We start from the raw sequence: 26238 nt of genomic DNA, 5'->3' as shown, positions 1-26238 counted from the left end.
GGGCCTCTTCAGCATCTGCCAGCTCCTTCTCAGGCAGTAGTCCAGAGCTCTTGCCCTCTGGCCAGTTGGTGATCACGTGCAGGATGCTGGGGTGACTGCGGTTTCCTACAGGAGCTCACTGAGTGCTCAACACAACCCCCTCACTCCATGTGGCGTCAGTCGCCTGATGTGTGGAGGAGACCCTCCCTTTGGACACCTAGCCCAGCACTGGCAGTTGGGTGCTGAGAACAGTCCTGCTTCCATGCCAATTCCTTCTGAGGGAGCTCAAACTCCTTCATCTGCTGCCAGTCTCCCCTTCTTGGTGGGAGTGCACCGGGCCTCGGATCCTCTGCATCCCTGACTCAAGAACCCCAGGGCTCAGCCTCCAGCCTCCCCACGTGCTTCTAGCCAGAGGCTCCAGGTAGGGCCATTCTCTCCAGCTGCAGTGCAGAGCATGTTTGTCACATCTGGTCCTGTTCAGACTGGCCCAAGGGACACCACCTGAGCAGCCTCTCGTTTAATTTGTTGAAAGCCTTGTCGTTGTTCAGAGCCCCATTTGACATCGTTTTTCTTCCAGGTGACTCGACAGAGAGGATTTACAGCAGTTGGGAATGTGCAGCCTCCAAAAGCCCACAATGCCTAAGAAAGCTTGGGTTTCTTTGTCACCAATTGGTGGAGACGTGGCTGCAGTTTTGCTGGTGTGAGATGTGCTGACCACCATCCTCGTGACCGAGCTGATGTGTGATAGGATGATTTTGTCAGACTCTCCAGGTAGAACTCCTCATTCTCTAAGAAACCATGGTCCTGAGAAGAAAGGGATGATGGGACAGATATCAGAGTGCAACACAAACAGAGTCACAGTCCAGGGTGTCACTGGGTGAGGAAAGTACCCCGAATCCTACAGAAGCAGCCTGAAAGAGCAGCCCAGCCTGGAGAAAGCCCCAGCAGGGAAGCAGGGGGCTGAAGGGAGGGGACTGGCACATCACAAAGCCAGAGTCCAGCAGAGATGGCTTCTCCCAGTCAGGGATGGTGTGAGGAGAGGGATGAACCATCAGGTCCTGCATGTTATTAATGAACCTGAGACAAGCTGTGAAGGTTCACCCCTCCTTGCTTCTGGCATCACTCTTCTAGGTGTGACAGGTCCTCTAGGTCCTCTTCTGGAAGCCCACCCAGCCCAACAGCTCAGTAATGGTCTGAGGAGACACCCCATGCTGTGGCTGCCGGCCTCAAAGCGCGCTTTAGCCAGCCCTGTTCCCATCCAGCCGGTTCCAAGCCCCTTCTCCAGCCCCAGCCTCCTCCCCCTCACCTGCTGGGCCCTGAACTTCAGCAGCAGCAGTGTGGCGTCAATGAGCTCGGTGCCGCTGGCTGTGGCCAGGGTGTCCCTGCCAGCCCCAGGGCTGTGCTGAGGGAGCACCCTGACAGGAGCTGGAGGCTCTGCAACAAGACCCCAGCTCTGTGGTGCCGCTGTCGTCAGGGGAACTGCAGACAGAGACAACAGCATTCCTTTTCCAGCTGCCTGCATGTCCCCACAGCAAGGTCCTCCCCAACCACCCACTGCAAACGGGCTTTAATCCAGCTGCCTCTCCCCTTCTGCCCCCTCTGCACCCTCCTGGCACTGCCCTGCCTTCAGAGGACAAGGGGCCAACTCACAGCTGAGGTTTATCATCAGGGGAACTAACTCAGCCCTCAGCAACATGCCAAGCCTCCTGAAAAGTGGAATACAAGTGCAGCTCCCCCCCCAGCATGTCCCTTCCCATTGGCAACAGGCAGAAAGCCTTACACAGTGTGCTGGAGAGGCCGTTCACAGGGGCACCGAGGTCCTGGTCTGCAGTCAGCAGCATCATGGAGTTGTTGGGCAGCTCCTCACATCGCTCTTCTAGCTGTCTCCTCTTCAGAGCCGTGCTCAGCCACTCCTGCCCCATCCCCAGGAGAAAGAGAGAAGCTGTTGGCAAAGATTGAGGCCCTCAACACAGTGGCTTCAGGCCAAGAAGGAAAGGCGAGGGGGTGTACCTCCTGCAGGTGCTGTTCCTGCTGCCTCAGCTGCTTCAAGCGCTGCTGCATGGCCTGCAGCCTCCTTGGGTGCTCACACTCCCCGCTGCAAGCCTTCTGCAGCACTCGCTGCCCCCTCTTGTCCTTTTGGGATGAGAGCTGCAAGGTAGAGAGGCTGGGGAGGCTGGGGACAGGGTCCCTTGCTGCTATGGGGCAGGGCTCCTTTCTGCATCCCCTCATTCCCCTTCCAGGACAGCACTAGGACTCCTCCTGGCTTGGGGAGGGCTGTGACCCCTCCCAGCTCTGCTGCCAGACTCAGGCAGATGCTGTGCTCACCTTGGCCCTGCTCTGCACCTTCTCCTCCTGCTGCCGGACGCGCTGCGCAGCCACCTTCACCCTCTCCTTCTCCAGCCTCAGCTTCTGCCAGGCCTTATCCTGCAGCTCTCTGGCCTTCTCCAGCTGCTCCTCCTTGGCTTTCAGCTCTGCCAGCTCCTGGGATGGGTACGGGGGAAACCAATGCACTACCTGCCCTGTCCTGTTCACTGTTGTGAGTCTTCCCAAGTGATGGGAGAGATCTGCCCCCGTTGAGCTTCTTGTGTGTGCCAGTGTGGGGTGCAGAGCAACACCTCCAGGTACTTAAGCAGTGCCCTCATCCATCACCCCTTGGGGCCCAGGGCTGGCAGAGCTGGGATTGTACACACACACACTCCCTTCCCTGGGAAGGACAGAGCCCCTCAACCACGTTGCACACCCTCAAACATGCTCAAAGCAAAACAATTTGTCAGCAGTGGAAATACTCAGGCTGAATGCTTCTTTTCCACTGTGGCAGCTCTGCCACCTTGTCTATGCCACAGATCCCCTCTGCACAGCCCTAGGAGGGAGCAGAGCTGGCTCTGGCCACGTCCCCATGGCAGGGGGATGTGGAGGAATGGTTAAGGGAGAATGGACATGGATCCCGGGGTATCATGTTAGGCCTGATGGGGCAAGGCAATCTGAGTTCTAGTTATATGAATTTAATGCACAATCAAGACCAGAGTCAGAGCCATGGTTAAAGCAGTTGCTGTCATGCAGTCAGCGCAGACAGCAGGCCGCTTTCTGCTCCCTCAAGGTCAGGCTGTTTTCAGCTAACGAGCTAACAGCTCAAGGTGGAAAACAACTACGGGGGAAAAACAAGATGGGAAAATGTGAGGGAGCTTGCTTATCGCAGAAACCGCAAGTAGGACGAACATGAGAATGTAATCTATTAGCTGCTGTTGCTGAGCTAGCTTTGAAGCTGCTGTGTATATAAGTTAGAGCCTGCTCTCAATAAAGTGAAGATTTCTGCTGTCACTCACATTGAGTAGGACTGATTTCTTCCCACCCAGCTGAGAATCGGACCCTGGGTTGATCGCCACATGAAGTAGGCTTGGAGCTGGTTTTTCAGGCTTCGAGCCTGGTTTCAGACTTCGAGTCTGGTTCATTTTTCAGGCTTCGAGCCTGGTTTCAGGCTTCCAGCCTGGTTTTCAGACTTTGAGTCTGGTTTTTAGGCCAAGGGCGGAAAACTTCGTGGCAGGGGGAGGCTTTGCTTACACCCACCGTGGGGGTTTCCTCTCATGACGGAGGTGGCTGTGCCTGGTCTGGCTGCCCCAACTCCTCCTGACAGATGGCTGACAAACGTACCCCTGAGCTGCTGTGCCCACGTGGCCAGCTCCTGGGAGGTGCTGTGGTGCTTGGCCTCCACCTTGTGCCAGAGCTCGTGCAGATCACTGGAGAACTTCTCCATCCGCTCGATGACGCCGTTCAGAGACCTGCGGAGGAGAGCGAGGAGAAAGTCAACCCTGTGGCACACGCTTCACCTCACTGCGATGGAGGGGGAGATGTGGTGGGCCAAAGGCCAGGCAGTCCTGCCCTGCCCCTCTGTGGGTCACAGCAGAGTGGTGGGAAGACAGAGCTGCTGCTTAGGAGAGTACTGACAGAGAGCAAAGTGCTCAGCAGCCCTGCGAGAGGCAGCAGGGGGAAGAGGGGATGGGCTCTGTTGCCACAGCCTGAGGCTGGTTCCGCGGGGAACACCACGGCCAGGGGGCTGGTACCTGGTGTGTGACGTGGCGCTGGTCACCGCATCCACCTCCTGATCCTTCAGCCGCTGCAGCCGCCGCAGCTGCTCGTCGTAGTCCTGGCGCAGCTCCTGGATGGACGTCCTGCGGGACACGGGTGAGGAGCCCACCACGGGCTGTCTCAAAGCCGTGCTCCCCGTGACAGGCACTGTGCAAGAGGCCTGGTCATGGAGCTGAGTGGTGCCAGGAGCTGAGCTGGCGTGGTGGGCTGTCACAGGGCACGCCCCTGACAGGCATCCACATTTGGCACAGACCACATGCAGGGCTTAAGGGTTTCTCCACCAAAACCTGGCTTCTCATTGACCCAAACTACATGCGACACCAGTGGCTCACTGGACTGAGTAAAAAGGTAAAACATTCACTCTGAAATGGTACCTCCAGCCACATCTCCCTGTGCCAACCTACAAAGCAAATCCCCATTCCAAAAGCCACTGAGCCACCCACAGCCCAGTGCCTCTCGAGCCTCCTTTCACCGCAGCCCCAGGCTGTTCCCTGGTTCCTTTGCCAAGAGCAGGGCTACTAACCCCACGTGCGTGCTGCTCTCACCTCTGCAGCTCTTGCAGCCGCTTCACCTCCAGCGTGTGCTGCTGCTCCAGTGCTGCCAGCTGCTGCTGGTGCTGTGCCCGCAGCTCTGCCTGCGCCTGCTCCGCGTCCTGGCTCTGCGACAGCAGCTGAGCCCTCAGCTGCTCCAGCTCCTGCCGCAGCCTCTCCTCCTGCCGCCCGTGGCTCTCCTCCAACACCTTCATTTGCCGCCTGCTCGTAGAGGTCACACCAAGGGAGAAGTGTTGCTCTCATGGCAATACCTGGAGCTCTCCACCCAAAGTGCACGTGGGGATTCAGTGTTGCTGTGCACATGGGAAACATTCGGCCTCTCCACAGTCAGAGCCTCAAACCCTCCTGTTGCTGCTCAGTGCATTGCACTGGCTGGGGACATGCTGGCAAAGAGTTCCTCCAAACCTGTTCCTCCTCCTCACCACCCACCAGACAGTGTTGGTCAGAGTGGACTCCAACCTTGGTTGTTCACCTGTGGGGCTGCTCTCTGTCCCCACCAGGTCCACCCCGACGTGCCTCTGTTTCCTGTCCACCCCAAGGATGGACTGGGGAAGCAGCCCAGCCCTCCCTACCTCAGAGGAGATGGCTGCAGGCAAGGATCTGACAGAGGAGGGGAGCACAGGCAAGAGCCTGGTACCTGTAGGGGCTCTCGAGAAGATCCAGGTTCTTCTGGTGCTGCTGCTGGAGACTCTCCAGCAACAGCCTCTGCTGCGTCCGCTCCACCTCCAGCATCTGGACCTGCCGGGCACCCGGGGAGAAGGTCCTTGTGCTGCTCCAGGGACACAGCTCCCACAGCAGCACTCACTCAGTGGCCATGGCTACTTCTGGACAGAGAGGTTTCTCCTCTCTCCCCTGTCACTCTGATGCCATTGGAGTGGACATGAGCCCTTCTCCTCCCGCTGTGTCACCCGTGGCCCCCTTCCAGCAGGTGACGGGGCTCACCTGGCTCTCCAGCTCTGCCACACGGGCCTGGGCGCTGACCAGAGCTGCCCGGCAGCCTGATGCATCCTCATAGAGCTGGGCAGTGCCATGCCCCGGCCTCCTCTCATGCAGCAAGCCCAGGCCTGAGGACTCTGCCTGTGGGGATGGAGAGGGAAGATCAAGGCCCTTCAGGATCCGTGGCTTTGTGGGGTGGCCATCAGCCCACACAGGAAGGCGTGTGTCTCACCTGCAGCTGTGGGGCAGCCTGGAGACGTGTCCTGGGCGTGGGAACCTGCAGAGACACAGGGCTGCTGTCAGGCAGCTCAAGTCCTGAGGGAACATTCTTCCTAGCCTGGGAGTGGTAATTCATACCCAGCTTACTGAGGCCCTTCCTCTACCCTTCCCCAGCCCAACCCTGTTGCTGGCCTGGCTCCCTTCTGATGCTCAGCAGCCCCTATCCCAGACAAAATGATGTTGGGCTCCTCTTGCTGTGGGGGTAGATTCAAGGAGAAGGCCGGCAGCTCTCGGGGAGACAGCAGCTGTCCTGCCATGAAGGCAGGGCAAGGAGGCCCAGGGAGATGTGAAAAAGGGGCTTCAAAGACAAAGCAAGAGCTGCCCTCTCTGCCAAAGGCTCTGATGGCCCTCCAGTGCTCTAGAAACCATCTCCGAGTATCCTCACTACCATGCTGAGGAAGCCAATTCCTCTATCAACTGCAATCTCTTGCTGTTAATATGACGTATATGTGCCTGGAGAAGTCTGTACATGCTGCTCAGGCAATGCAGCAGTGTCAATTGCTGTGATTTACAAAGCATCCACAGCACACGTGCTTTGGTTTGATAAATACTACTTGTGGTATCCCAGAGCTCTCCCAACACTTTCCCTCCATGAACCCAGGCTCCCATGGATGCACAGAGCTGGATGACAAGGAGTTGGCAGCAGAGGGCCATCAGCACAAGCCTGATCCTGCATCTCACAGGGCCACAGGCCCAGCAGACCTACCTGAGCAAGTGGGACAGGGCCCTGCACCTCCTGCTCTCCTGGCAATAAGGCTGTAGAGGCTGAAAATGGAACAAGTCTGCCATTCAGACATGGCAACAGCAATCATCCCCTCCCAGAAGGACAAAGGTCTGGCTCTCCTGGGCAGAGTGAGAAGGGTCCTGCTCTGCTCTGGTGGGTGGTGATGGGGACAGAGGGTCAGGCAGGCCTGTCCATTCCTGCACCCCCACAATGCTGGCACTCTGCCCTGCAGAGAAAGGCTGAGGGCAAAGCATGGCTCCTCCTCCATCTCCATCACCTAGGGAGGAGGCTGAATCCTAAAAGAGTTGCTTTCAGTAGGCTCTGAACTGGTGCACAGCTTCAGCCCAGACACAGCACTAGTGGGACCAGCACGTGGGCAGGAAGAGGGAAGGGGGAAGAGAGAAAGGACAGCATGAACTCATGCCCACCAAGAGAAACCAAGTCTTTTGCAGCGCTCTGAAAGTCCAAAGGCAGCCCTGCAGAGTTCAGTGTGCCCCAGCACCGTGTCTCCACCACACCACAAAAGGGGGATGGTGGGATCCTGCAGCGTGGCAACCTGCTCCCACACCGGCTGCTCAAAGCCTGGGCAGCAACTCCATGGCCAAGGGTAATGCTGTGCCTCCTGATTTGTTCTTGTTTTGCAGGGCAGGGGGAGCCTCTCTGCATCCTGCTGCCCAAGCTGCACAATCCCAGGAAACGCACCCAGGGCGCTGGTGTCTCCGGAGGGATCCTCCTTCTCAGCCTCCGACGCCTGAGTTGAGGCTCCTTTCGTGGTGCTGAGCCAGGGCACCGGCTGCCTGCAGGGGCAGAGACACAAGTGATGCACAGCAGGGAGAGGCACACAGATATTGCTCTGCTTGCCATTGAAGTTGAAAGCTTGGCTTTCCTAGTGCTCCAACAGACAAGAACCCAACCCACCTGCCGAGCTGCCCTCCCTCCTAGCTACAGAGGTCTCAGGCCCAAAGGGATCGCTGCTGGCTCCCAGTCCCCCCCACTCCCCCACTGCACACACGCAGCTGCTTTCTGCAGGACATCTGTCCCACGGAGGGTGCCCGAGAGCTGACAGAGGCCTTACCCAGAGCTGTCTGCACTGGCTGTGTCCTGCAGGGCAGCTGCCTGCTGTGGGGCTCCTGTGGAGGCGGCTGGATGGCTGCAGGCAGAAACACCAGATGTGGAAGAGCTCAGGGAAGGCAAGATCCTGTCCCCAACACCAATTCCTGCCTTGCAGCTGAAAGCCTCTGTCTCAAAACCTCCATCACTGCTGTTCCTACTCGTTTCATCCCCGCTCGCCCCAGACAGCAGCAGCCCCAGCTAACACAGCCCTGCACATCACACATGGCTCTCTGCATTTCCCTTCTGAGCCCCATTCCAACAGCACAAGGCTCAACCTGTGCCGGTGTAAACTCAGCAGGAGGAGGCGGTGTGTCTGGAACTAGGAGGAATGAAGGGGAATGCAGACAGCAACAAGGAACACAGCGTGTGCTGTGGGGCTGTGCTCATCCAGGACAGCTCTGCAAGACCTGGGACAGTGGGTGCGATTCTGGCCACAACAGCAAGGTGAGCCTGGAGGGCTGCAGGCCGGATCAAGTAGGAGAAAACCCTGCGCTAATTTGGGCAAGCGTTCTTACAACACTTTCCCTGAAGCGCACCCAGGAAGGCTGCAGCAGCATGTAATTCCTGGCACCTGGAAGCCTTTCTCCCCGCATCCACCCACTCCCCTGTCCCATCTTCCCCACTCCACAGCGATGCCACAGAGGGGTTACCTCTGTGGCACAGGCCATCTCCCATATCCCACTACTGACTTGGACACAGGGAGATCAGGGGCAATCTTAGCCCAGCCCAGTCCCAGCCCTTGACACACTTGGGCTCTCTCCTGAAATCTGGACTCACCCCTGCAGCTTTGCTGTCCTCTGCAGAGAGCTTGCTGAAGAAATCATCCCCTAGAACAGAGCTGTGACACAAGCCTGAGTGTTAGCAGCACCACACGTCAGCTCAGCAAGAGTGTCCTAAGGACAGCCAGGCCAGGCAGTGGGAAATGGAGAGAGCACACGGCCACACCACAGCAGCTGCATCACAAAACATACAATGAGGCTCAAATAGCACTGGGATAAAAGACTGCAGTGCTGGGACTACTGCATTTAAGCAAGGAGCCGTTCAAAGCGAGATTTACAGCAGATGTAGCGGGTTGGCGGCACCCAGCTCTTGCTACACAGCTTCAGGTGCTGGGCTCCCAGGGCTCCACCCCAAGACAAACTAGTGCTTAAAACTAAGGGCCTCAATCTGAGACGAGGTTTTGGGAGAGGTGCTGCTGGAGCAGCTGCACGTGGAGCAAACGGGAGCAGCGTGGCCATCAACTGTGTCTTTACCTGACAGCAGGACGGGGATGCAGCCTTTCCCCTGGGGCCTCCGAGGCCTCGGCATTCCTCTCCTGGGCCTTGGCCTGCGCTTGGGCTTTCTTGCGAGCCAAGGCAGCGATCAGCCAGTCCTCCTCCTCCAGCGGGGCCGCTTTAGCCGCTGCCTCCTCTGCAGCCGGGACGTGGCTGGCGGGGCCAGGCCGTGCGGCCGGGGCAGGGCTGGGGCGGCTCACGGCAGGGCTGCCCTTCGCTGCAGGCAGCGGCTCCCACTCACACCAATCCTCATCCTTCAGGCCCAGCCAGTCGGCTCCAGCCCCCCTGCCCCGCACCGTGCGCCTGCTGCCTGCAGGAGCAGCTTTGGGGTGCAGCTCTGCTTTCACTTGGCTGCTCATGTCGCTGGAAAACCTGCCGCAAGGAGAAGCAGTTCCATCTGTGCCCGAGGGGCCCCGGGAACCCTGCCCCTGGGAGGGAGCCCTGCCTGCAAGGGGACCCCAGGGCCCCTGCCTGCCCTGTCGGAGGGGCAGATCTACAGATTGGGTACAGGGAAGCACACGAGTGTATGTGCTTCTCAGACTTTCCCTGGGTGTTTTTGCCTACAGAGAAAGACAAATTCCCACATTAGAATATCAACCAGGTCTCATCTGGACTTCCCCAAAACATATTTAAGCCACAGGCAGCTTTCTCCTGAACAGCCCATGAGCAACACTGAAGCCCTCTTCCTACTCACACTGTCTGGGAAACAGCATATGAAACCAGGGGCACCACAGACATATTGGCAACTTCAGAAACACCAGTGTGCACAGCCTCTCCTGACTGACAGCTGGGCAAAAGCCTCCAGCCCTTGGCATCACTTATGCCTCCAAACAGAGGTACCAGAGGTTGCTCTCATGGCCAGTGACACTTCCCTGCAACCGATCTCCCTCTCCTGCTCAGGGCCCCTCTGCAGCCTGCCAGCCTGGCTCCAAGGCACTCCAAACAAAGCTTCAGCTGAATCTTCAAAACCACCCCACACTCCCCAAAGCAGTCTCGAGCTCCTGCAGTGGTTTGCATGGCAAACATTACACTGACATTAAGCTCTGCAAAATACCCTGAGAGGCAGCAAGCGCCACCCGCACTGCCCCACGGGTGCTGACCCAAGCAGAGCCCATGGGGCTCCCGCTCTGCCCAAAGCCTGGTGATCACCTGGGGGAGGAGGCAAGCAGAAGAGGAAGGAGGGAAGAAAACCTCATCTCCTTGGGTCTGGAGCACCCACGGGATCCCAAATAAGTGGGACAACTGAACAACACAAGGAGGGAATGAACAATTCTAAAGACTGCAAAGGAGCAATGCTCAGTGTCACTGCTCATTGCCTGCAGCCTAATGCTCAGCCCAGTGCCCAGCCCCATGTCCAGCCCAGTGCCCAGCCCAGTGCTCACCTGATGCTGACTCGAGCTCAGATGGAGATCAGATGAGCCTCAGATGATCCTTGGCCTGGAGCTCAGATGGACCTCAACCCGGAGCTCAGAGGGAACTAAGCCTGGAGCTGAGCCCAGAGCTCACGGGGAGCTCAGAGGGACCTCAGCCCAGATCTCAGACTGAGCTCAGACGGACCTCAGCCCGGAGCTCAGATGGACCTCAGCCTGGAGCTCAAAGGAAGCTCAGACAGACCTCAGCCCAGAGCTCAGAGGGAGCTCAGCCAGGAGCTCAGAGGGAGCTCAGAGGGACCTCAGCCAAGATCTCCAACTGAGCTCAGACGGACCTCAACCCGGAGCTCAGACAGACCTCAGCCTGGAGCTCAGATGGACCTCAGCCCGGAGCTCAGATGGACCTCAGCCTGGAGCTCAAACGAAGCTCAGACAGACCTCAGCCCAGAGCTCAGAGGGAGCTCAGCCAGGAGCTCAGGGGGAGCTCAGACGGACCTCAGCCCGGAGCTCAGCCCAGAGTTCAGAGAGAGCTCAGCCAGACCTCAGCCTGGAGCTCAGACGGACCTCAGCCCGGAGCTCAGCCCAGAGCTCAGAGGGACCTCAGCCCAGAGCTCAGAGGGAACTCAGTCCGGAGCTCAGAGGGAGCTCAGACGGACCTCAGCCCGGAGCTCAGCCCAGAGCTCAGAGGGACCACAGACTGGAGCTCAGACAGACCTCAGCCCGGAGCTCAGGGGGAGCTCAGCCCGGAGCTCAGACGAAGTTCAGTAGAAGCTCAGTCGCAGCTCGCTGGGAGCTCCGACGAAGCTCGGCCGGGGCTCAGCCGCGGCTCGCCGGGAGCTCGGACGAAGCTCGGCCGGACTCACCCGCCGCTCGCCGCCACCGGCTCCAACGGCCGTTCCCGCGCGCCCGGGCGCCGGCGTGTGACGTCACCGCGACGCCGGCCGGGCTGGCTCCGCCCCCTTGCGGCGGCTGGGCCGAGTTAACCCCATCGCCGACAAACCCAAGCCACGCTCCCACCTTTGTCCCGCACCAGCTGCGTCTGCCCGCTTCACACACGCGCTGCTTATGCCCGTTTCCCTGCCACTGAGATCTAGACACATAGATACGCACAGACACCGTCCCCTCAGGCCGTGGCCAGTCCTCTGCCCTGGCTGCTGGGTTGATTTAGCCCATGGCTTCAGGGCTCCGTCTGTCACAGCCGTCTCTCAGGTTTCTGCTCCGATGACATCAACCCGCTGCTTCGGTTCCTCTGCCCTCAGCTCGCTGCATCTCCTGCATCGGGTCACCCCGTTCTGAAGAGCGCACTCGGGGCAAAGGATGCCCAGAAAACACACGAGGCAGAACAGCAGAGTCACGGGAACACCAAGGCAGGAGGCGCTTGTTGAATCGGAGCCACACGGCCACAACTGGACACCCTCAGAGATCAATTGCTCTTGCACCAGCACCTCCTGCTCCCACGAGGGGGGCAAGGATACAAGGATGAAGCCAGTGAGCACGGCCCCTCCTGACTGACAGCTGGGCAAACGCCTCCAGTCCCTGGCATCACTTAGGCCTCCAAACAGAGGCACCGGAACATCCTAGTTGGCTTTCCCAGGCCTGCCTTCGTAGCTTATCACAGCACGGCAGTGTCCCAGCCTTCCCCTGCTCCAACAAGGCCGTTTACAGATTCTGCCGGCCTCCACGTCAGGATGCAGAGGCATCTGACACTGCTGATCACAGCCACGCCAAGCTCCTCCCTGCAGGGAGAGGAGGAGTTCCCGATCTGCTCTTATGGCCAGCGACTTCCCTGCAACATGTTTTCCTCAGGGCCCCTCTGCAGCCTGCCAGGCTGGCTCCGACCTCTCCACTGCTCTCTTCTATGTCCTGTGGCTGGAAATGAGACACGAGCACCAGAGCTGAGGTGAGCTTCTCCTCCTGCAGCACCCTGGTAGCCAACTATTTCCCCACATCACCCTCGAGTCTGGCACTTTTATAACAGAAATAGAAAAGGAAGTCACAGGTTCCTAGAATAGCAGGGGCTGGAAGGGCCCTGCAGAGCTGCTCCAGCCCCAGCCCCTGCTCCAGCAGCTTCCCCTGGCTCAGGGGGCACAGGAATGTGTCCAGGTGCGGTTGGAAACCTCCCGAGAAGGAGCCTCCGCACCCTCCCTGGGCAGCCTGGGCCAGGGCTCCCTCCCCTCAGCACCAAAGGAGTTTCTGCTCCTGTGCCAGTGGAACTTGCTGTGTTCCAGCTTGTACCCATTGCCCCTTGTCCTGTCACTGGGCACTACAGAAAAAAGTGTTGCCCCATTCTCCTGACATCCACCTTTTAAATACTTGTGAGTGTTGATGAAGTGCCCCCTCAGCCTTCCCTTCTCCAGACTGAACAGTCCCAGGTCCCGCTGCCTTTCGTCCTCACACACGTGTTCCATCCCCTCAGCATCTTGGGAGCCCTGCATTGGCCTCTCTCCAGCAGTTCCCTCTCTCTCTTGAGCCGGGGAGCTCAGAAGTGGACACAGGGCTCCAAATGAGGCCTTACCAGGGCAGAGGAGAGGAGGAGGAGACCCTCCCTCGACCATCCTTCCTCTTCTCAAGGCATCATATTTTGCTTATACCTTGAATCCCTTCTTTCCTTGCCCACACCAGCCATGGATCACAAGATCTTGCTTTGCCAGGAAGGATCCCTGCAATCAGCAACTCCGCCTGTACCCTTTACCCCCACCAAGAGCAGTGGCACAAAGGCCCAATTTTCCCTAGTACTCATCAGAGGGGATCTTTCCCTCCCAAACACAGTGACAGAAACAACAGTGTCCTGCTCTCCCACCGCTTGGGCTTCCAGAGCAACCGGCACCTGCACTCAGCTATGAGCAGGACCAATCTCACATGGCTTGGGGCTGGAGAACCACACAGCAAACCCTCAGGAGAAAGCAGAAAGGCAGGAAATAACCCAGACACAAGACTCGGCATCCTCGGGGGGTCTAAAATCTGCTGCCTCCACTCCTGTTGCTGGCAGCTTCCTTGCAGCAGCTCTTCACTGTCCTCTAAGTTCTCCTGTACCTCAAAGGCTAGAGAAGATAAACTGCTTCCCAAGGTTTCCCTTCAGGTAGGTTCCTTTTCCCAGCACAAGGTCTTATCCAAATCACTTGCAATGGGGGATGCTGAGACAATGCAGAATGTGTTTGCTCCCCAAAGAGCATGAAATGGAGCATGTTTGTTGCTGTCAAACACGGTTAATACAGCTATAAATCACCTTTCACTTTGTGTGAAATCACCTGTAAAGGATGGGCAAACCCTGAGGCTCAGCACCACGGAGGCTGCCAAGTGCCCCGGCAGACCACGGGGCCCTGTCCCAGAGCTCTCTGATGGGCACTTTTGCCTCAGGGGGCTTGCAAGACGGTCCTCCCAACAGTCCCAGCAAGGTGTGAGCTCTAGGGGAGCTTTCCCACCATCAACCAGTGCTCACCTGGGCTCAAGGAACACAAGACTCCAGTGTCTCACAAAAGTTGGCTCCTTCCTCTCTGCATCCCTCTTGTCATCAAACTGACACCCACTGCAGCACAACGGGATCCAATCTGCCTGCAGCACGAGCGACTTCTGGCACAAGGCTGAGACTGCTCAAGAGAACCAGAAGGAAGCAGAGAAACCTGAGTCCACCTTCCACAGCAAGGACTATTTTCCCCTTCCTAAGGCCTTGTCTTTATTTTTCCCTCACCAGTCCTGCCATCAGCCCTTTTCTCATGTGGCACAAGCTTTTGTCAGCTGAAGCACACACCAGCTCTCAGCAGGCTCCTCGCTGTGTCCAGTGCTGCACTTTGGTCACAGCCCAGCCCAAGCCCACCACTGGCAGGAAGGAGGAGAGGTGGCCCTTTGGAAACTGGCTACAGCTCAAGCACCAAAACCCAGGTCGATAACAAATATCATGATGTTCCCTTTAGCAAAAGGCTCAGGGCCGTGCCTGAGTGTTGAGCACAACATGGGCTGCTCTCCCAGCCCTGCTGCTCTCCTGGCTGGCTGGCCACAACTGGCTCTGGTTTGGAGCTGGAGGCAGAACCCTGCACAGGCAGCTCGGGGCTGGGGGCATGAGGAGAGGGGCTCAGCTGTGAGGAAAGTGCTGGTACCTGGCAGTGATGGGCAGCTCACACACCTCCTCACCAACACCATCCACGTCCAGCGCCAGCGCCAGCGCCAGCTCGTACGTCCTTACTGTGGTGGAACACAGGGAGACCTGGAGGGAGAGGAGAGAAGAGCATTAAAAGCTTCATCACTCCTAGAAGCCATTGTCCTCTGTTGGTCTGTGCACAGAGCACAGCCTCTGGGAGCAATGAGAGTCTTTTGACAAGATCTGGTCTGTTAAATACACTTTGCAGGGATCAGGGCATCTGTAAGCTAAATCCAAGCACCTTTAGACTCATGCTCTACTCAGCACAGCCTTAGAATTAATTTCTAAGTCCCGACTACAACAGAGGGAACCTGCTGACTTCAACAGAAGGTGTTCAGCTTTACCAGGGGAAAGCTGAGGGCAAAACATGGCCCAGCAGATGCTGTGCCAGAGCTTTTCCAGTCCCCACTGGAGATCACCACATGGAGTACAACTCCTTCTGCTGCACAGGAGAGGAAGAATAGGACAGGGAGGAAGAGCAAACAGCTTTAGGCAATGACATGTCTCTTTTTAACAGCTCTTTCCTCACTCTTCCTCTGCCTACTTTCAATCAAAGACATTGCTCTAAGCAGCTCCCAAATGGCTTCTGTGCTTCACCATATGGTTCGTGATCATCATTGATCTTGGAAACAAAGCAGTGCTCCTTCAGAAAAGTCCCAGGATAACCCAGCTAACAAAAGCCTAACACTAGGGCAGATCTCTCACCGCATTCTGCTCAGAGCTGCCAGCCCTAAAGCCCTCTCATGCATCAGTGAAGTTTCAGCTCCACCTGCCCAAGCACGTCTGGCTCTCCCCATACCTGGAGAGCCAGGGATCCCTGGGGGAAGATGGTCCCTCTACGAGGCCTGATGGAGAACTCGGTTGGCTTGACACGGCCTTGGGCTCCTTTTCTACAGGATGGGTGAGTGTTGTCTGAGATCTGAGCAAGACTGGAAGTGCTGGGCTCTCCTGAGCCATCCCTGGGAATGCAGAGGCTGAAGGTCACGGGCACCGAGGAGATGTTGGTGAGGCGACACACCAAGGTGCGAGGGCAGCCTGGGGAAAGGACACCAGCATGCATTTGTGCACCACTTATGCTGTGACTCCTGCTGTGAACACCCTGACACGACAAAACTGGGCTTGGAGTTTAACTACAGCCTCTGAATTACAGCTCATTGAGAAGCTGAGCAAGGATCTGATGGTCAAAATTCCCTTTCACACTGACCACAGACATAGCTGCTTTGGAAATGCCCCACTCTCAACAGTGCTGAGCACCAGAAGTTTCTCTCCAATTGAGAGGAGCTCTCTTACCTGCCCCTAAAGCAACACCAATTATTTCTCACTTAGAAGTATGCACCCAGACAGAGCATTCATTCTGAAAGTGCAATCCACAAAATCAGCAGGCACCGTGTCTCACATCACCTTACACACAGGGACACCACAGCCACGCTGCACACTGGCTCTGCTCACTGCCCACAAAGCTTCACATCACTAGAGCTTTGACACTTGCTCTTCAGAATGGGAAAGCAAGGAGACAACTACACCAGGTGGTGGTGTTCTGCAGAGAGAGGACATCAGCCCACAGCCTGCGCTGGAGTGGACATCTGGCTGGGCTGGCCAGCTCTGCCAGGAGCCATCTCCCATGGGCTGCTCACTCAGCGTTGTGTGGGGGCAGATTTCTTCAAAAGGAACTGCAGCAGTGGCAGAGGGGTGATGTGGGGAGGGGAGGAAGTGGCTCAGGAGAGACCATGAGTTTTCTGTCCACCAGCAGTATGAAAATGATTTCACTTTTAAACTGCAGATCATCTTAGTACAAAGCCTTTTGGGAGACTGAGATGGAGACCCAGGGCCTGCAGCTCAATGGAGATGCTCGGGGTGCTCAGTCACTGGCTCTGCCAGCAGAGCTTCTGGGGAGGAAGGAGAAGGAGCCCACGTCTCTTAAGAACATCAGTGCCTGGTGCAGAGCTGTGCCTTGGGCACGTTACCTGGCCAGTGACAACGAGGAGGCCTCACGGCACTAATTAATATCTCACACCAAAGGTCAGGGAGGGAAATGCTGTGGTTGCCTTTCAGCAGGAACATCTGCCCACAGCTCTACAGGCTGGTGGGTGGCTTCAACTCCCTTCTCCTGCAGTCCTGAGCCCTTCTGGGACAAACCTTTCCCAGGCCCAGAATGACTTTCCCAGTCATTCTGCTGCCAAGGACTGGCAGGGTAGGGATGCACAGGCTGTGAGGGACACTCAAACCCACTGACTTTCTGTTCCTTGGGTCCTGTTTGATCCCGTGATGGCAAAGCTCTGCTGAAGCAGCCACCAGCCCTGGGTTGAACAGTCTGAGGCTGCTCTGGAGGAACACACAAGTGACACAGGAGCTTGCAGTCAAGGGCTCCATTTTGGGAACACACAGAGCCCTCAAGCTGTGGGGCCAAGCCCAGGGCACACTCACCAAAGGAGACATCACAGGGGTGTCAAGGGGAGGGAAGGTACATTGAAATGAAACGTGGGTCTGATGACACGGCCCCTGTGTGGACAAAGACAGAGGAGGCATTGCAAAGAGTTCAGCCCATGAGCAGACCCCAGCATCCTGCAGCAGACCTGTGTTCATCTGCTGTCCCATTTCCTGACCAAAGAACTCCAAAGAAAACACCAAAGAAATAAGCACCCAGGACTTGCTAAGGTTGGCTTCCAAGCAAAGAGAGAATCATCACCTGTGGTTTGGGCATCTGCGACTGCCCAGTTAAAAAGCACCAGCCTTCAGGAGTTTCCATTCAATGCTGAGTTTTCATCCTTGGAGCTGAATTTGTTCCCAAGAATGTCAGGCAGCAAATCCCTGCTGCTGCTGAAGTTCCCTCTCCAAGAACCAACTCCCAAGACTTCAACTTCCCAGGCTTCAACTGCCAAGCCCTAACAGCTTCTTCGGGAGGGAGCAAAGGGAGCAGACATGCTTTCCGGCACAGCACTTGCCAGGAGACCATGGGAAACTCCCTCCAAACCAGCCACGACTGGAGACCACCCTGGGAAAGGACGAGCCTCGCCAGGCCCGTGGGGAAATGACTGCCACTTCTGCTGAAGGCACTGTATCTGTGCCCAAGCCAGTTAAAACCTGGATGACTGCTCAGAAGGCTCAGACAAGGAGCCAGCCCGGAGCTCTGTGTACCACAGCTGAGAACAATACAGCCTGCAGGAAAAGGGGGGGAAAGGCAGCAGTTTTGGCAACCACTGTGCTTTACAGTAGTGTGAAAGAATGCCCTTGTGAAGGGACATCAGGGTCCTTGCAGAGCAGGAAGGACAACATAAAGTGGGAGAGGTACCCCTTGTGTTCCAGCAGCCAGCTCACCTCCATTCAAAACAACTGGGAGAAATCCCAGGGCCCAAAACCTCTGCAAGAGGGAGGCTCAACTTGACCCGGGGAGTGGACATCTCAAAGGCATCTGAGAAGAAACAGCTGGAGTTGTGGGGCTGAAGAAAGAGAGATAAGGGTTGGATGGAGATCCCTGAAACCAAGCCAAGATGGAAAGGCAGGAGTCAACTCAGAGAAGAGTGGGATGCAACAGGAATTGTTGCTGAGGGACAGCTGCTCAAGAGCAGATGGTACATCACACAGGCAGCTCAGCAGCCACCATCCAGGAAGAGAGGAGTTACAGGGAGGAGGAAGACGGACTAGAAAGGAACATCAATTCAAGAAAGGAACATCAAGAGATCATTTCCCAATCAGATTCTCCCAATCTGATGAAGTGTACTTCTGCCAAATCATGTATTATCATCTATTATCACATTTCCAACTTCTACAACAAATTCGTAGCTTCTACTCACTGTAGCAGCCATTCTGGCTCTTGTTTATGCCTCAGTAAAGTAGAGGTGAGTTACCACAATTAAAGCAAGGAAGTAAGATTCTGTCAAGTCAGAATTCTCTCCTAGAGAATCTAGGAGAGAATTCTCTCTTAGAGCGCTTTCTAACTCGGCTCTTTCCTCACTCCTGTCCTCTCCCACCAGCTTGCTCTTGGTACAGGCCTCATTCAAGCAAATCTCTCCCCTTCTGAAATTCACAAGGTCTCAATCTTCCTCTTCACAGTGGAACAAGGTTGCTGCATTCTTCACCAGAAGGTGAAGAATGGAAAATCCCTCTCGTCTTTCTTGGGAAATCTAAAAATAATTGCCTTTTTTAGGTAAAGGTGCAGAGCTTCAGTAGCACTTTCCTCTGGTGTACACTGGTTCTCCATAGGCAAAGCAGGGAGACACGGTGCCTTAGAACTTAATTAAGCTCAGCAGGAGCCTCAAGTGGCACCTAAATGCCTCTCACTGCTTCAGCTAAATACTCTGCAGAGATAGACCTGGGAGTGCTGGCTGGTAATAAATTGAACATGAGTCAGCAACGTGCCCTCGTGGGCAAGAAGCCAATGGCATCCTGGGTGCATCAAGCAGAGTGTGGGCAGCAGGTCAAGGGAGGTTCTGCTCCCCCTCTGCTCTGGAGTCCTGTGTCCAGTTCTGGGCTCCTCAGCTCCAGGGAACTTCTGTAGAGAGGCCAGTACAGGGCCACCAAGATGATCAGGGAACTGGAGCATCTTCCTCACGAGGAAAGGCTGCAGGACCTGGGGCTGTTCAGTCTGGAGAAGAGACTGAGGGGAGACCTTATTAACATTTACAATTATCTAAAGGATGGGTGTCAGGGGGTTGGGACATCCCTTTTCTCTGTTGTAGCTAGCAACAGGACAAGGGGTGATGGGATGAAGCTACAACACAAAGAGTTTCATTGAAACAAAAGAAAAAACTCTAACTGAGAGGTGAGGGAGCCCTGGCCCAGGCTGCCCAGGGAGGGTGTGGAGGCTCCGTCCTTGGAGGGCTTCAAGACCCCCCTGGACACATTCCTGTGTGACCTGATCTAGGTGGGAGCTGCTTCTGCAGGGGGTTGGACTGGATGATCTCTAAAGGCCCCTTCCAACCCTACCATTCTGTGATTTTATTCTATGATTCTATGAAATCTCTGAACTCTGGTACCTGGTTCAGGCATTAAAGGTGTCCCACCTGGGAAGCCTGCTTCCCTTTTCCTTGCAGGTGCTATTTAGAGCACACACAGTTGCTTTTTAAAAGCAAAACCATCACAAAAAAACCCAAAGAAACAGTTGATTTCCCTTCCCCAGTGCTGGCCACTGGACAAGGTGCTGGTCGGCAGCACTCTCAGGGTGCAGGGCTGGGCCCAGGACAGGCCTTTTGCAGGCACCACATTTCTGGAGGCTCCTGCTAATGCAGTTCCTGGGCAGTGCTCAGGGAATGAGAGCACTTGTCCATAATTGCTAGTTTTGGTCCCTCCCCATCACTCGGTCTGGCTCCCTGCCCTCATCTTTCACCTCCTCCCTCTCTGTCTTTACCCCATCACTGGTTTTTCTTTCTCTTTCTCTGTAGGACTCCTTGTCTGTATTTTCTAACCCCTCCCTGCCTGTCCTACACCCTGTTGCTATTTTTTCTCCTCTCCTGCTCCCTGCCCTTTGCCTTTTTCTATCACCATGTTGTGATTTCTGGCCTTATTTTCCCTCTCTCCCCCACAGCCTGTCCCCACTTTCCTGCCCGTCTCTCTTGCTCAGCTGGCTGGAACTTCTCTCTTCTCTCCAGGCCTCCATCCTGCTCCTCACCCCCTTGAAAGGGCTCTTCCTCTGACTCTCTCAGGCCATCACTGTTCCACCCTCCTGCGCCTCCTTCTGCTGATCCACATCCCTCTGTTCTTTGCTCTCTATGGATGCTTTCCCTCCCCTCCCCTCCCCTCCCCTCCCCTCCCCTCCCCTCCCCTCCCCTCCCCTCCCCTCCCCTCCTCTCCCTTTCTCTTTCCTTCCCTATTCCCTTCTGTCCTAATCCCTGTCCCATTTCTCTGTCACTCCACTCTCCTGGTGCCTTTTCTGTCTCTCTGCCCCCCTGTCCCACTCCCAGCCTGTGTCTGTGTATCCCCCCATCCTCCTTTCTGCCCTTCCAATCCTCTCTCTGTCCCTCTCTGCTGCTGCTTGTTGCTCTTTTTCCTCCTGCACTCCCTGTCTCCTTAAGCTCCATCCCTTTCCTGCTCTGTCCCTCTGCCCTGCTCCTCCCCGTATTTTCCTCCTCCTCCTCCTTTGGCTCCTCCTGGGGCTGGGCCTGTGCAGCCCTGGGGAGGCGGCCATGGGGCTGCAGGGTCAGGGGGGCCTGGCCAGGGGCTGGTGTCCCTGCAGGGTCAGGCAGCAGGAAGGAGGCCCCGGGGCACGTGGGAGCTGTAGGCCTGGGGCACTGGCTACCGGCCAGCCATGTTGGCTCCTGGGCCATGTGGGAGCTGTAGCCCTGGGCAGGGGCTGCCAGCCGTCCTTGTTCATTGCTGGGAGCTCTGGGAGCTGTCGCTGCCCCCTCAGCTGCCCACAGCCGTGTCGGTGCTGTGAGGCACAGGCTGTGCTGCAGCTGTGGCCTGGCTGAGGTGAGGGCTGGGGCCAGCCAGGCCCTTGGGCAGCTCTGGGGGTGTCTCCTGCCTGCTGCCCACCCGGGGCTGGTGATGGGAGCTCCAGGCTGGAGCTGGGCCTGGCTGGGGCGGCCCCTTGGTGACCCGAGAGCTGGGGAGGGGCAGGAGATGGAGACAAGGCCCCGGGCACAGGCCCCGGGTGCCCCAGCTGCCAGAGCCCCCACAGCCGCCCCAGCATCTCAGTCTGACAGCAGCAGTGTGTGGTGCTGGTCACTCTGGCAGGGCTTTCACTCCATTTCCCTTCTCCCCACAGGTGCTGGGCCAGAGGTTTCGCAGGCACAGCCCGGCCGGGAGCTCGCCGTCCTGGCTGTGCCGCTGTTTTGGCAGCCGCCGCGGGGCAAGTTCACACACCCAGGTAGGGACCCTGGCTGCGATGCCAACCTGATGTCCTTCAGGAGTGAAAAACACAGTGTAGTGTTGGCTGGGGGTTGTTGTTGTTGTATCTCTGGGATTGATGTGACCTTGCAGAGGCAGCTGTTGGGATTTCAGCAGACATTTCCAGTTAAACCTGTGCTGACTGCTGCCCTGACGTGCAGCTGGAACCCACTGCTGAGCTGCTTGATGAAGTGCACTTCTGCCCTGTCGTATATTATCATATATAATCATATTTTCAACTTCACAGCAAATCAGTAGCTCCTACTCACTGTAGCAGCCATTCCGGCTCTTTTCTATGGCTCAGTAATGGAGAGGGGAGTTTCCACAATTAAAACAAGAAGGTAAGATTCTACCAAGTCAAAGTGCCTGGTGTATTCAATGGGTGGACTTCTTGGGATGCTTGCACAGTCTGAGTTTGTCTCTGACTGGGACGTGTAGTCTTGGAGAAAGGAGCAGGGCTCAGAAGTGTGCTACCACCTGAACTCACTTGGCTCATCGGTGCTGCAGGGCCCAGGTTGTGGTTTTGGGGTCAGTCTAGTTCCTGTGTGCGTGAGCCAACATCCAGGCCTGACAAGGTAGTAGTGGTGAGGCACAGTAGAGCTGGAGCTCTTAGAAAGGCTGGTAATTTGTCTGCAAGGCCAAGTCCAAACTATGAAGGTGTAAATATAGAGCACTGTGTGGAGAATTACTGCAAATCATTTGCCTTCCAAACCCCATGACTGAGCCCCTGTCTGAACTATTTTTTGGGTTACAGTTGGTGTGTGTCCTTTAGTGATTGCCTCTCTCTCCATTTCTCTGCAAACCTGTGGTTCCCCTGAGAGTGCCCTGGTGGTGAAACACTCCTGGCCTGGCAAAGATGTAGCTCAACACCTTCATGCAGCTCCAAGTCAGCAGCAGCCTTGGTTTTGCAGCCTTTAGCAGAAAGGAATGTTTGCTACTGCCTTTGGGAATGCTGCTCTCAGATAATTGAGAGAAGCAAGAATGGGCTTGTTCTGTAGAAGTGTGGACTGGCCAATTTGATCCTGCCAAGAGGGAATTGATGCTGCAGATGGGCGCAGACTTTGTGGTCCTTAGGAGAACAACAGCTTGGATTTAATTTGTTGACAGGGTAACTTGTATATTGGAACAGGCACATGAAGGATCTGAGCTAACACATGCATTTGTCAGGATTGCAGGAGAAGCGTGGTGAGTCCTGAACTTTTGGAGTGATTTCTTCAGGCTGCACAAATGCACAGCAGAGCTTTGGCAGGATGGTGAGTAAACCTTTAGTACTGACTTGGTTCCTTTTTCTGATCTTTAGGCCAGGGAATCATCTGTGTGAATCCAATCAATCAATTGGCTCTGTAGCATTCCTGGTAAGTTTGTTGTCCTGAAAGCAGATCAGAGGCAGACAAGTGGGGATCTCCATCTGAAACGAGTCTGAAAGCCTCAGTGCCCGAGTCTGCAAAGTCTCCCAAGAAAGGGTCTAAGCTTTCAAATGTAGAGGAAATGGTTGAAGCGTTCAGCCAGAAATCTGAGTCTTTGCCCTTGAAGCCACTTTAGAATGGAAGGAAATCTGAAATGTTTTATCCAAGGGTTCCCTCTGATCAGAGGGAAAACTGAAGCTGGCAGCTGTGTGAAAGGTATGGTGGGTGAGAAAATGCTTTAGAAATCCAGATTTCTCTAGAGCAGCAAATCTTTGTCTTCTGTCAGCTGGCCTTTGCCTGGTGGGGTCAGTGCTGGTGAGGTCAAGAGCACGCAGCTGCCTCAGGGAGCTCGTGAAGTTTCAGGGCCCACAGGAGTAAGCTGAATTTTGCCAAACCCAGCAAAGGGTGTTGAGGTGCTGTGGGAATTGGCCATTGCTCTGTGTCTGTCTCTTGGCAAAGGTGAGGGGATGCCAGTGAGATGTCACCTTTGTCTGTGTCTCAGGAAATGCTGATGGATGGAGGTGGTCTGAAAGGCAGCAGCCTGGGAGCCGCTGCTGCTGCCTGTGCTCGCTGAGCATTTCTGCAGAGCAGGCTCCTGCCTGAACCACCTGCATGTGGACTCTGATCTGCGCTTGCCCAACTGGCCTGTGGGTTCCTAAAAGCCGCTGTGGAACAGAACTAGTTGGAGGAGGTGGAAAGAAGGAGATAATTGCAGAGTTTCTGCTCATGGCTGTGTTAATGACAACAGATGGGGGAGAACTAAGGTTACAAGGCCATAGTTTGAAATTCCCAACTGAACTTCTCCCTGATCTGTGCTGTGAGCATTAAGTAAAGAGTAAGTGAGGAGCTCTGTCATTCAGAACTGCCCCAAGCACTCTGCTGGCCTCATTTGGAAGAACGTGGCCCCGTTGAAGAACCCAGAAGTAGGGTAACTGTGCTTTCAAAGGAAAAAATTCCCTGTGTCTAAACCAGAATGCATCAGTGGATGCATCAGCACTCAACTGATAGGATGTGTGAATAGCCTGAAATCCAGATTTAGATGCATTTCAGGGGATTCTTTTCAAAGAGACAAATTCAAAGCTCATCAAATTTGTGTCTGCCAGTTTGTGAATGAGGCAGCTTTTGATCAAAGGCCCCAGTGATGTGGAAGGCTGATTTCCAAAGGCTTCCTTTGCTGTCTTTGGGTGTCATTTTGAACAAACTCAGTAATCCTGGGGTTTCCTCCAAACAATAATTCACACCAAGCATCCCAAAAGGAAGTAGCCCACCAAAAGAACAGCTTGGTTTGGGAGACAGCAGGTAGACGTACAATGGACAAGGTCATGTTGACCTTATGAAGAGTGAAATTGAGTAGTTTGGTGCATCATGGGCAGGCAATGGGAAGTGTCATGGCATGAATCAAAGTATCATTTGCAGATGGGAGGGCTCTATTGATTTTGGGAGCTGCCCAGAATTAGTATCAAAGCTAACTCATCCTGACAAGGCTGTGTTGTAGCTGTGTGAGACTGTGCGATGGAACGTGCTCCCCAGAGGAGATTTCAGAAGAAGAGCCCTTTCAGTGGTACATTTCTGTTTTAGATGGGCAACCAATCATTCAGAGTTTCAAACTGCATTATAGGTACTTGAGGAAAGTTTCTTTTCAAGCAGCACTGATACCTGAAGTTGTACCAGCTGCTGAATTGTGGAAGTTGTCAGGATTGTCCTTTTTTGTACCCAGAGCAGGACAGAGTGTGTGGTGCTGTACATTTCAGTAGGTGACACAGCATGCAGACAGTAACTAGAGATCTGTGCTAGTGGGTTGCATTATGTTATGGTTCAAATGCTTATATGGTGCCTGCTGCTAGGTTCTATACTTGGTTATGTGTTACAGCAGTGTGCAACAGAGAGTTATTTTCCAGAGGAAGCCACTGAGTGACTGATTATTCAGGTTATGGAGGTTTAGTCATAAGAGCTCTTTCCAATGGTGGAAGCCACTCCTTAAGCAGTGGGTACATGTGTGTGAGCAACCAAGACCAGGGAAGTGGAGGGAGAGGCACATTGCACTAATTGCTTTGTAGTTCTAAAAGCTTTGTCTGGAATTTGGGTTATTAGTTATTGATTTGTTCCTGCAGCCACGGTGTGTTCCCTGCAGCCTTTCAAACCCTAAGAGTGAAGAGAAGCTGAAAACACCATGAAGTTTCCTCAATTTCTGCTGTCTAAGTAAAGACAGGAACCTGGTAGAAGTGGGACCAGGCCCTTTGGGGAGGTGCATCTTATGCCATCAGGTGTGTGTGCTTTGCAGTTCTTCAGAACAAGTCCATTCCAGACATTTTGGAAGGAAACCTGCCACTTGCACACTTCTGTGTGTCCCAGCCATTCCCAGACTGTGATGTACAGCGTCACTGTCTGGGGAGTTCTGAGGTCTCTTTGGGAATATTTGTCATGTGTGGAGCCAAAATAGCATTTATCAGCTTTCCAGCTGTTTCCCCTCACCTAAGAAAGCCTTTTCTGCTCCTTTTTGTGTAGGGTAAGTATAACTTCAGGGCAGGAAGATGAGCGAATCCCTTTTCTGTGATGGTACAGTGGAAAAAAGGCAGGATCATGGACACCATGAATCTCCCAGCTGTAAAGCATTGCAGAATTCTACAGAAAAAGAGCTGTGTGCAGACAGAAACACATCTGTGCTGTCTTTCTAACTCCCAGATATGTCGCACTGGTGCTGTCAAAGTTGCTGGCATCCATTTCAGTTCTTTGCTGCATTACTGGTTGCAGCCAGTAACTCTAACACTTGTCTGACTCCATTTGTGTACTGAACTGAATCATTTGAGCTCTGCAGGCATTTAATACATTGTAAATATGATGAAAGTGTTGGAAACAGCAGCTGCTTGGCTGTAGGAGCCCAAGTTGCAGTTTCTTTCATTCATGTGCTGTGCTTGGTCTGGGCTGCTTTACTCTGACCTGTTGCATCTAATTTCTTCACACAGGTGCTGACTTTGATCACATTATGGAGAGAGGCTGTGAACTTGACCTCCTTCCATCCCAGAGTGGATCATGGTTGTGTGCTTCCCTGCTGGCTGCTCTGAGGAAACTCACCTGCACAGGCTGTACGATGTGACCTGGATGCTCAAATCCAAACACGAGGACAACTTGGTACGGACTGGACCAATCTGTCGTGCTACATCGCCTTCTGTCCTGCAGGAAGACCACAGATGCCATTGTAAGCCAATATCCCACCTAGACTGTCATAAACCAGAAGTCACCTGAGCTCACCTGAAGCCTCTTGGGTGCAGCTTTACAGCTCGGCAAGCAAGAAGGAGATTTTCAGTAGCGTGTTCAGCCCTTAGGGAAGGACAGCTGTAAAAAGCCCTTTTGTGCTGGTGGCACTGCAGTCTCTGTGGCTTCAGAATAAGTGCACTGGCAGTTTTCCATGTGTCTACTGTCTGCTTGGAAACATGATCTAAAAGGGAGGATACTGTTGGGTGTGCTGTCCAGCTCTTTTCCATTAACTAGAGTGATACATTTTCTCTTGCTGTTCAGTGTTCTGTGGGCATTTCAGTTGGAGGCAAATCTCTCACGAGCTCCATGTG

General features: G+C 55.0%; 2 protein-coding genes across 2 annotated transcripts; both read right to left on the bottom strand.

Annotated features, from left to right (window-relative positions):
- Positions 1-309: 309 nt before the first annotated feature.
- Positions 310-2067, bottom strand: LOC133626226 (fas-binding factor 1 homolog). The gene is made up of 4 exons (XM_062003781.1): positions 1990-2067; positions 1760-1892; positions 1286-1458; positions 310-783 (listed from the first exon to the last, which is right to left on the bottom strand). Exons 1-4 carry the CDS (start codon positions 2038-2040, stop codon positions 619-621), a joined length of 522 nt encoding a protein of 173 aa, XP_061859765.1. The 5' UTR covers positions 2041-2067; the 3' UTR covers positions 310-618.
- A 557-nt stretch (positions 2068-2624) lies between these two features.
- On the bottom strand, positions 2625-25867 carry LOC133626257 (fas-binding factor 1 homolog). Its single transcript, XM_062003892.1, has 13 exons — positions 25745-25867; positions 14404-14510; positions 8919-9311; positions 7628-7702; positions 7255-7349; positions 6535-6593; positions 5782-5826; positions 5556-5690; positions 5251-5351; positions 4608-4814; positions 4038-4145; positions 3628-3755; positions 2625-2653 (listed from the first exon to the last, which is right to left on the bottom strand). The coding sequence occupies exons 1-13, from the start codon at positions 25865-25867 to the stop codon at positions 2625-2627; spliced, it is 1605 nt and encodes a 534-aa protein (XP_061859876.1).
- Positions 25868-26238: the final 371 nt, after the last annotated feature.

The sequence above is a fragment of the Colius striatus genome, chromosome 10 (genome assembly GCF_028858725.1).
Source record: "Colius striatus isolate bColStr4 chromosome 10, bColStr4.1.hap1, whole genome shotgun sequence".
Lineage (NCBI taxonomy): Eukaryota > Metazoa > Chordata > Aves > Coliiformes > Coliidae > Colius > Colius striatus.
Note: the sequence above shows the minus strand (reverse complement) of the source record. Positions and strands in the feature narration are given on the sequence as shown.

Coding starts and splice junctions, on each gene's coding strand:
- LOC133626226 (XM_062003781.1), bottom strand. CDS start 2,040: ATGCAGCAGCGCTTGAAGCAGCTGAGGCAGCAGGAACAGCACCTGCAG. Junction 1,893..1,989: donor AGGAACAGCACCTGCAGGAG/GTACACCCCCTC, acceptor GGGATGGGGCAG/GAGTGGCTGAGCACGGCTCT. Junction 1,459..1,759: donor CGGCCTCTCCAGCACACTGT/GTAAGGCTTTCT, acceptor CTCTGTCTGCAG/TTCCCCTGACGACAGCGGCA.
- LOC133626257 (XM_062003892.1), bottom strand. CDS start 25,867: ATGGCATCTGTGGTCTTCCTGCAGGACAGAAGGCGATGTAGCACGACA. Junction 6,594..7,254: donor CGGAGACACCAGCGCCCTGG/GTGCGTTTCCTG, acceptor TTCCATTTTCAG/CCTCTACAGCCTTATTGCCA. Junction 5,691..5,781: donor AGGCTGCCCCACAGCTGCAG/GTGAGACACACG, acceptor CCATCCCCACAG/GCAGAGTCCTCAGGCCTGGG.